General features: G+C 63.3%; 1 protein-coding gene across 1 annotated transcript; it reads right to left on the minus strand.

Moving 5' to 3' along the window:
- Positions 1 to 7536: 7536 nt before the first annotated feature.
- LOC119101449 (uncharacterized) lies at positions 7537 to 9422 on the minus strand (the record flags this gene model as incomplete). Its single annotated transcript, XM_037224792.1, is given in 2 exon segments — positions 7537 to 8142; positions 9298 to 9422. Coding segments are annotated over 2 exon segments (311 nt in total), but the record flags the coding sequence as incomplete, so codon positions are not given.
- Positions 9423 to 9473: the final 51 nt, after the last annotated feature.

Genomic DNA, 9473 nt, shown 5'->3' on the forward strand with positions numbered 1-9473 from the left:
CGAAAAGTAGCCTACTCCGTCCCAATACAAATATACCTTTACAACCACAAAGCCTGTATGTTTAACTACCGAGGTATGCCCCAGCAGGGGGACCCCACGTTGTCCTGCAGAAGAGCTGAGACACGCCCTTGCAGGGGACTACTCATGTTGTCCCGCAGAAGAGCTTAAGTACGCCCCAGCAGGGGACTACCCATGTTGTCCCGCAGAAGAGTTGAAGTACGCCCCAGCAGGGGAACCTCACGTTGTCCTACTTGAGACCTGGGGCACGTCTCGGAGGGCCCCACGTTTTCAGCGCAGAAGAGCTGAGGTTCGCCCCAGTAGCAGAACCCCACGTTTTCCTGCAGAAGAGAGCCGTTACACAGTGCCACGGCACACGTCATGCTGGACATTTTTTAACGCGATTGCAACAACGCTGGCCAGAGCCTGAATGGGCCTGAGCGTGATCAGTCAACACATGCCATGTATTGTGAGGCTTGTATGGAGTGACAATGGGAGCAGGACACTGCACCAGCGCTCGCCTCGGTCCAAACCGCCAGAGCCGGCTGCCGACCGGCCGGTCGGCGGCGGCTGGCGCGTCGCCCTCCCTCCCCCCCCCCCCCCCCCCCCGTTCACGGCTTTGTCTTGGCGGCAACCCGCTGGACACCTGGCCGTCTCATTACCACCGGCCCACCTGGACAGCGGGCACGTGCCGGGAGCCGGTCCTGGCGCGGGCTGCTGCTCCGCGCGCCCCCTCCCCGGAACACGGCGTCCCGCGTCACCAGCGTGCACGTCAGTTCTGGTGTTGGCCACAGCTCTGAGATTCAGGATGTGCGCGGGCGTATACTTATAGCAAGATGAGGCACGCGCATCTAGCGCGTGCCTAATCCGAAGTTCGACGTTCCTGTACGTTCCTGTATGTTCCTGTACGACGGCCGCTTCTCCACGCTACCCCTCCCCGGACCACGGTGTCCCGCGTCACCAGTGTGCCCGTCAGCTCCAGCGTTGGCCATAGCTTCGGCTTCAGGATATGCACAGGCGCACATTTTACAGCAAGATGAAGCACGTGCATATAGCGCGTGCTTGATCCGGTGCTCGACGTTCCTACTCTCCTTTGTGTCTCCGTCCATGCTTGGTTCGCTGGTCCCTGCCTATGTATGATGCATGAGCTGTCACTAGTGGCGCGAGCGTCCGACGCGTGCCCGGAATGCTAAGCTCGCCGCTGCGCGTGCAGAGGCCGCGTGGCGTCGGCGGCGCGTCCGCTGCCGGGTGGGGCGGCCGGCGCGGGAGGACTCGCCTGCCGCTGCCGGCGGCCGACACATCTGCCTCGTCACGACCCCGCCCAGGGCAGCCAGCCGGGGCGCCAACGGTCGGCGCCAGCTGCGCAGCACGCACCGGCAGACAGCCGCTGGTGCCCACCGAGCCTGCTGACGCGACAGTGGCCGGTAAAGACCGCCGGCACGGCAGCAGCTGATGTCTACCGAGGCCGCCGGCGCGGCAGCCGCTGATGTCCGCCGAGCCCGCTGACGCGACAGCAGCCGGCAACGGCCGCCGGTACGGCAGCCGCTGATGTCTACCGAGGCCGCCGGCACGGCAGCAGCTGATGTCTGCCGAGGCCGCCGGCAACGACAGCCGCTGATGTCCGCCGAGCCCGCTGACGCGACAGCGGCCGGTAACAGCCGCCGGTACGGCAGCCGCTGATGTCTACCGAGGCCGACGGCACGGCAGCAGCTGATGTCTGCCGAGGCCGCCGGCAACGGCAGCCGCTGATGTCCGCCGAGCCCGCTGACGCGACAGCAGCCGGCAACGGCCGCCGGCGCGGCAGCAGCTGATGCCCGCCGAGCCCGCTGACCCGACAGCAGCCGGCAACGGCCGCCGACGCGGCAGCAGCTGATGTCCGCTGAGCCTGCTGACCCGACAGCAGCCGGCAACGGCCGCCGGCGCGGCAGCAGTCCAAGCAGGTGGCGCTGAGGCAGCTATGGCAGCCGACATAGACCGCGCCTCAGCCACAGCCAAGGCAGACACCAGTCACGGCAACGGTCGACACATACCTCAGCCACGGCAACGGTCGACCCTCGCCTCAGCCATAGTACCAGTAGAAACAGACTTCAGCTACGGTAGGAGACCACACAGGCTTCAGCCACGGCAACGGTCGACACAGACCTAAGCCACGGCAACAGGGAATACAAGTCGCAACCGTTACAACCGACACAAAGCACTGAAGCAGCGGAGATCGATGCATGATGCAGACCACAACAGGCATCCAAAGAAATCGGTATGCATTGCAGGTCGATTTTTGCCTGTATGAGAACTCCATGCAACACTTCGCTCATAACAAATGAGGCACTACGGGCACATTGGCGTCCCTCTGGCCTCCCATGAGCTAAAAAGACCGCCGGCCCAGTTATGTCATACGAGCCCTCCATCGCACAGGCCGATCTTGATTACTGAGGTCGCGGGCACTCAGAATGCAGCCGAACAAAAACATCGGCTACCCAAGAGTCCGCACAAAAACGCTTGTGGGTCACACGACCCATTGCACGGCTGGTTCCGATACCCTTAACGAGCTGGCTGCGCGGCTTTGATTGGGCTCGCCGGCCGAGAGGCACGTCTGGCGGCTCGGGGTCGGGCTACGGCGCGCGCGGCCGGCGCCGCTCGGCGCGGCGTATGACCTCGGCCGGCGGCCTAGCCGGTGCAGCCGGCGAGACGACACCGGTCCTGCAGCGGCCAGCTATGCAGCGGCGGCAGAGGCGGCGCCCGCCGGTCAGTGGCCGGCCGGCGGCGGCGGCGCGGCCGCCACGTCAGGCCGGCGGTCGGACCGGTGCCGGCGCCGCCCGCAGCCCGCCGGCCTCCGCTGGCGCTGGTGTCGGGCACGCGGCACCCTCCGTGCTGGTGAACGCCAGCATGGCATTTTCCTTCGTTCGTATGTGGGTCTGGTGCAATGCGTCCGGCTCGGCGAAGAAAGCACGCTCGGTCGCTGGGAGCGGCCGGCGCCATGCCGGTCTTGGCTCCGAGGCCTCACCTTAGCTTTCCGTACGGGCGGGGATGAGCGCTGGCATTCCAGCGGTTGCCAGCCACCTGCCCAGATCCGACCTATATCGCGTTAAACACCATCTGGCGACAGTGAACACTGGAAAGCGTTGGCCTATGCAACGATGCAGAATACCCACGTGGATGCAGCATGCGTTCTGGCGGGTGCAGCTGCGACTACGCCAGCTGTTATGAGCAGTGTTCTAATCTCGTCATTTTGTTCCCCTGAAAGATGTTCTTCCCAGAACCATCTCCACATCAGCTTTCCTCATCCCTGTGGCGAAGTGAAGGCCTATAGGTGGCCAACGTATAGATGTGTGGCGTGACACGTGTTTATTTGACGGAAGTTCAAAGCTTGGCGTATGTACATCCACGGCAAGGCAGGCAGCAAATAGCACTCGCATGTTGTTGCAATCAAGACATGAATCTTGATGATGCACTGATGTCTGCTGCGAGAAAAGTGACCAAAAGCAGCCATTGCACGCGTCACCCATTTGCAACAGAGCCCCTGCTCTGCAACCCGTGTCGAGAAGGGACGCCTTTTGCAACACGTACTGAGACGGGACGGCTACTTTGCAGCACGTGCCAAAACGGGACGGTTGCTGTACAGCACGTACCAAGAGGGTATGGTCGCTGTGCAGCAGGCGCAAGAACAGAGGGAAGTATGATATTCAGTGCGCCGAGACGGGACGGTTGCTTTGCAGCATGTGCCAACATGAAACGCTTGAAATGCAGTACGGGCCGAAACGGGACCGTTGCGCTGCAACACGTGCCGAGACGGCAATACTCTGGGGACACGCCGAAACGGCAACACTCTAGACACCCCGAGACGGCAATACTCGGGGGACACGCCGAGACGGCAATAGTTTGGCGACACGCCGAGACGGCAATACTTTGGAGACACGCCGAGACGGCAGTAGTCTGGCGACACGCCGAGACGGCAATAGTCTGGGGACACTCGAGATGGCAGTACTTTAAGGACGCACTGAGGCGGACAAATCATTCCACAGCACAACACACTAGGACGGGACGTCTAAAGTGCTGCGACGCACCGATACGGAACCGTTTGATAGTCTGCTACGGAATGGTCCATGGTCGAGCCGGTTACTCTGCGCACGCGCCCAGCCAGCCGCTGCCACTCCCCAAAGCAAGAGTTGGAGACGGTCGGCCCTCCCTCGGCTAGTTCTCGCCAATGGTCGGCTTGGGACCGGGTAGGCGACCACTGGGACACAGCGGCAGACAAACGCTACACCAACGGAGTAAGGTCTTTGGTACCCAGCGCTATGTCCATCGGGGGGGGGGGGGGAGGGGAGGGGGTGACGAGTACAGAAATTCGAGAGATTCGGCTTTGCTATCCTCGGCTCGTTTAAAAAATTCATTGAATCTTATGCTGGGTACCGATGCTAAAATGAGGGAAGGGGCGGAACGCCTAAGAGCACAAAAGCTCCACACGGGTTAGATGTGCTGTGCCTGACCTCCTGCTGCTGCCGCGGTCCGGGCCCGACCTGCTGCTGCTGCTGCTGTGGCACGGGTCTGACCTTCTGTTACCGTGGTCCGGGCCCAACCTGCTGTTGCCGTGGTCCGGGCCCGACCCGCTGCTGCTGCCGTGGTCTCGGCCTGACCTGCAACTGCTGTCGTGGTCCAGGCCTGACCTGCTGCTGCCGTGGCCCGGGCCTGACCTTCTGCTGCTGCTGTGGTCCAGGCCCGACCAGCTGTTACTGCCGTGGCCCGGGCCTGACCTGCAGCCGCTGCCGCGGTCCAGGCCTAACCTGCTGTTGCTGCCGTGGCGCCCTAACCTGCTGTTGCTGCCGTGGCGCAGGCCTGACCTGCTGCTGCCGTGGTCCGGGCCTGACCTGCTGCTGCCGTGGTCCGGGCCTGACCTGCTGCCGCCGTGGTCCAGGCCTGACCTGCTGCTGCCGTGGTCCGGGCCTGATCTGCAGCCGCTGCCGTGGTCCAGGCCTGACCAGACCACCGTCCCGGCGGCGGACCGCGGACAGGCGACGCCCATGTCCGGCGTTGACATGGCCCTGACATCTGGAGGACGGTGAGCTTGGCTCGAGGCCAGTTGCCTCACAGACGTCAATCAGTCGCAGACTAATCGCTGGCGTGGGAATGGGTTCACACGCCTCGCGTTTCAAACAACCTCGGCGGTCGAAGACATTACGTCCTCAATCGGTCCGTAACTGACTGTGAATGGAAAATCTGGGCTCGATGACATTGCCATGGGTCTTGTTTGGTAGTATAGAGGTCTGCCAACCAGCGATTATCCGCGAGAGGCCGTGCCCTCGACGGGTCTGCGGAAGGCATGGGAGGGTGCGGTGCGTAATACGCATCGCATGCGCGTTGACTTCGCGTACGGTGCGCATGGCCTGTACCAGGTAGTGATGGGCTACCCTCGGTCTGAACGGACGGTCGCAGCGGTGCGCATGGCCTGTACCAGGTAGTGATGGGCTACCCTCAGTCTGCACGACGGTGGAGCGGTGCATGTGGCCTGTACCAGGTAGTGATGGGCTACCCTCAGTCTGCACGGACGGTCGCAGCGGTGCGCACGGCCTGTACCAGGTAGTGATGGGCTACCCTCAGTCTGCACGGACGGTCGCAGCGGTGCGCACGGCCTGTACCAGGTAGTGATGGGCTACCCTCAGTCTGCACGGACGGTCGCAGCGGTGCATGTGGCCTGTACCAGGTAGTGATGGGCTACCCTCAGTCTGCACGGACGGTCGCAGCGGTGCGCACGGCCTGTACCAGGTAGTGATGGGCTACCCTCAGGGCCCGTACCAGGTAGTGATGGGCTACCCTCAGTCTGCACGAACGGTCGCAGCAGTGCGCACGGCCTGTACCAGGTAGTGATGGGCTACCCTCAGTCTGCACGGACGGTTTCAGCGGTGCGCACAGCCTGTACCAGGTAGTGGTAGGCTACCCTCAGTCCGCCCGGACGGTCGCAGCGGAGAGGTATGCCCGCCAGCAGTATAGTAACTCATATCGGCTAATCCGTATCCGTGGCCTTGAGTCATCCTCAGAAACAGCATGCATATGACCACTGACGTATGCATGCTGGTGACGCAACCGCCGACAGGCCCCTGAGGGCCCCTCCCTCCGGCGCCAACCGTTACAGAAGGCTGCAAGAATTCAGTGATGCAAGCCTGTGATATTTGGCCAAACAAACCACTTTTGGGAAGATAAAATGCACACAAATCAACTTGTGTATGATTACCGCGGGCGGGGTAAGAGGCTCCGGATAGGCAGGCTTCTTAAAACCCTGTGACTTGTTATTTGTTAGCATTTGTTAGCATTTCTTGAGATTACTTTTGATAAGGTTCAGCATCTAAAGCCGCTAGTGGGTGCCACGAGCCGCAGTTCCTTAGAGTTAGACCAATCCCTGACCAGTGAGGGTCCCGTCGGTGGTAATCCCCCGCTCCATGCGCTGACCACGCCTCTGACCAGCACAGCGTGTCACTCTCCTTCCCGCCACACGTGCCGACCATGCCTCTCACCGGCAGTACTTGGCATGTCACCTTACCATGTCTTTGACCGGAAGTGCTCACAGCGTGTCCTGACCGGCCGCATTCAGTGTGTCACTCTCCTCCCCCACCACACGCGCTGACCATGCCTCTGACCGGTAATACTCAGCGTGTCACTCTCCTCCCCACCACACGCGCTGACCACGCCTCTGACCGGTAATACTCAGCGTGTCACTCTCCTCCCCACCACACGCGCTGACCACGCCCCTGACCGGCAGAACTCAGCGCGTCACTCTCCTCCCCACCACACGCGCTGATCACGCCTCTGACCGGCAGTACTCAGCGTGTCACTCTCCTCCCCACCACACGCGCTGACCACGCCCCTGACCGACAGAACTCAGCGCGTCACTCTCCTCCCACCACACGCGCTGATCACGCCTCTGACCGGCAGTACTCAGCGTGTCACTCTCCTCCCCACCATACGCGCTGACCATGCCTCTGACCAGCACAACGTGTCACTCTCCTCCCCACCACACGCGCTGACCATGCCTCTGACGGGCATTACTCAGCGTGTCACTCTCCTCCCCACCACACGCGCTGACCATGCCTCTGACGGGCAGTACTCAGCGTGTCACTCTCCTCCCCACCACACGCGCTGACCACGCCTCTGACCGGCAGTACTCAGCGTGTCACTCTCCTCCCCACCACACGCGCTGACCATGCCTCTGACCGGTAGTACTCAGCGGGCGCCGCGGGCGGTGTGCACTGTGCAGCACGGCCGATTAATTGGCCGTGCTGGTTGCAGTGCGGCGCGCGGACAGGTTGGGGAGCCCGCCGGCCGGGTTCGGGTCGTTCCTCCCGCACGGCGCGCCATGCGAGCCGGGTTGCAGCGCGGCCGGCGTGCCGACCGGCCGACCGACCGGCCGGCCGCGGCGGCGGAGCGCCCTCACCTCGCGTCGTCTTCGCCGCCGGCGACCGCCCTCTGGGAGCCGCTGCTCTGCGGCCGCTCATCGTCTACGGCGGGTGATGATCGGAACGGAGACACAGACATTGTACATCCAAATGCATGTTTGAACGTATGGCTTCTTCTCACGTTGCGACAGTTGTACAGAGAAGGCAATACACGCACACTACACGGAACAGCTGGCAGCGCGCGCGGCGCGGCCTCGGCAGTACACAGGGACTAGAATGCCTCTCGGCGCCGCCGTCTCCCAGCGGAGTCGGCTGTGCATAATATCCAGCAAGGGCCGCGAGTCGACGCACCGCCTCGTCGGACGCCGCGACAGGTTCGATCACACTGCGCCTCCCGGGGCGCGTTCGTCACCGTGGCCACGTGGCTCAGGACCGTTCGGCCGCCCGGCCACGACGGCCGACACTCGGGGACGGGCGGGACTTTGAACTCTTGTCTCTGCCGAGCAGCGGTCTCGCCACACTCCCGTCCGATCGCGGCGGGGTCCGCCTCCGAAGGCGGCGGCCGCGGAGGGCGGCGTCACACCAGCGTCGACAGCTCGTGGATGTTGGAGATGTTGGCCAGCTGGCGGCTGAGGTCGAGCGTGGCGGACGGCATGCCCGGCGAGCCGGGGTCGCGCGCGCCGTACGCCGGCTCCCGGCCATGCTGCGGCGTTGACGCTTTCAGGTGGACGGCGCGCTGCCGGGCCAGCCGGTTGTGCTTCACCTGGCGGGCGCCGGAGGCGGGTCAGAGCGCGCGCGCGCTGCACGGCCGCACCGTTAGCCGCCATCCCGTCGACCCGTCATTCAATGCGGCCGCCGGCCGACGCCGGCCGCAACGGTACACGGCCGCCCGGTTCGCGGAACGCTCGGCGGACCCGCGGCCGCTGGCGATCGACGAATGACGCCCGTCGGCCGCGCGCTGCCGTCCCAGACGGATGGGATCCGGGCTCGGTCGCCCGAGGACGCCGGGCAAAACGTGGGAAGCCGGCTCAAAGCTCAACTACATGCTTCACAAAGTGCAACAGAGATCTGTCTAAAGAAAATAAGGCGGCGGTTAGTTGGAGAGGCCGGCAATCTGACAGATGAACAGGGCATGCCAGCTGAAGACATCTTTAAGCATGCCTTATCCCGAAGCATCGTAGTCTATGTTCGAACGAAGCGCGTGAAAAGGAGCGCAGCCATTCGGGATGCCATTCGAAATGTTTCGGATTTACATAATGCACGAGACACAAGATAACGCACAGGATGAAGGGAACGATGATCGATGACATGACGGTTGGGTAAAGACCCATCTTTTTGTCGTTTGTGTGAACGATAAGACCGAGGGTATATTGACGTGCTCCGACGTCAAACGGACCACGCGCCAAGACAGCATCTCTCTCCTGAAAATACTCGTGCACCGATCACGACCCTCCCCTGCACGCCCCTCACAGAATACCGACGATTTCACGGCCCATTGGCGCGGCGTTCCTGCCAGCCGGCCACCCCTGCCCTGCGTGGCTGGCAAGGAGTTCGGCCGAGCGGCGCTCACGGCGACTGAGCCCCGCCCGCCCCGAACGGCCGGCGGCGGCACACCGCGTTCCGGCGGTAGGGGCGGGGCGCGCTGCCGCTCAAGCCCAGACGAGGCAGAATCCCAGCCGACATGCACGTCAAGACACGGGAAAACGACGCCCGGATTACACGCGGCCGCGAGCAGCCGCTACTTCAGAAAAAAACTTAAAAGGGCCGTCAGACTCGTTCCGCGGCCACGCGCGTGCAGACCGCAGGCTCTCCTGCGGCTAATTGCGGCGCGGCTGACTCAACTCATCTGCAGCGCGGCGGCAGCCGAGCGGGCCGGCCGCGGCCGCCAGGCGGAGGGCGGGCGTGCACGAGCGCTCACCCGGTGCCAGACGGCGACGTTGTGGGCGGTGGCGCCGCCGCAGAACAGAATGCCCAGCCCGAGGAACACGCTGGTGGTGATGGCCGACGTCGAGTGAAAGTGAAGAAACGTGTACAAAACAACGCCTGCAACAGACACAAACAGCCGGTCACCGTCTCTCGTCCACGCCTGGCGCG

This window comes from Pollicipes pollicipes, unplaced genomic scaffold, assembly GCF_011947565.3.
Source record: "Pollicipes pollicipes isolate AB1234 unplaced genomic scaffold, Ppol_2.1 Scaffold_4881;HRSCAF=5763_pilon_pilon_pilon, whole genome shotgun sequence".
NCBI lineage: Eukaryota > Metazoa > Arthropoda > Thecostraca > Pollicipedomorpha > Pollicipedidae > Pollicipes > Pollicipes pollicipes.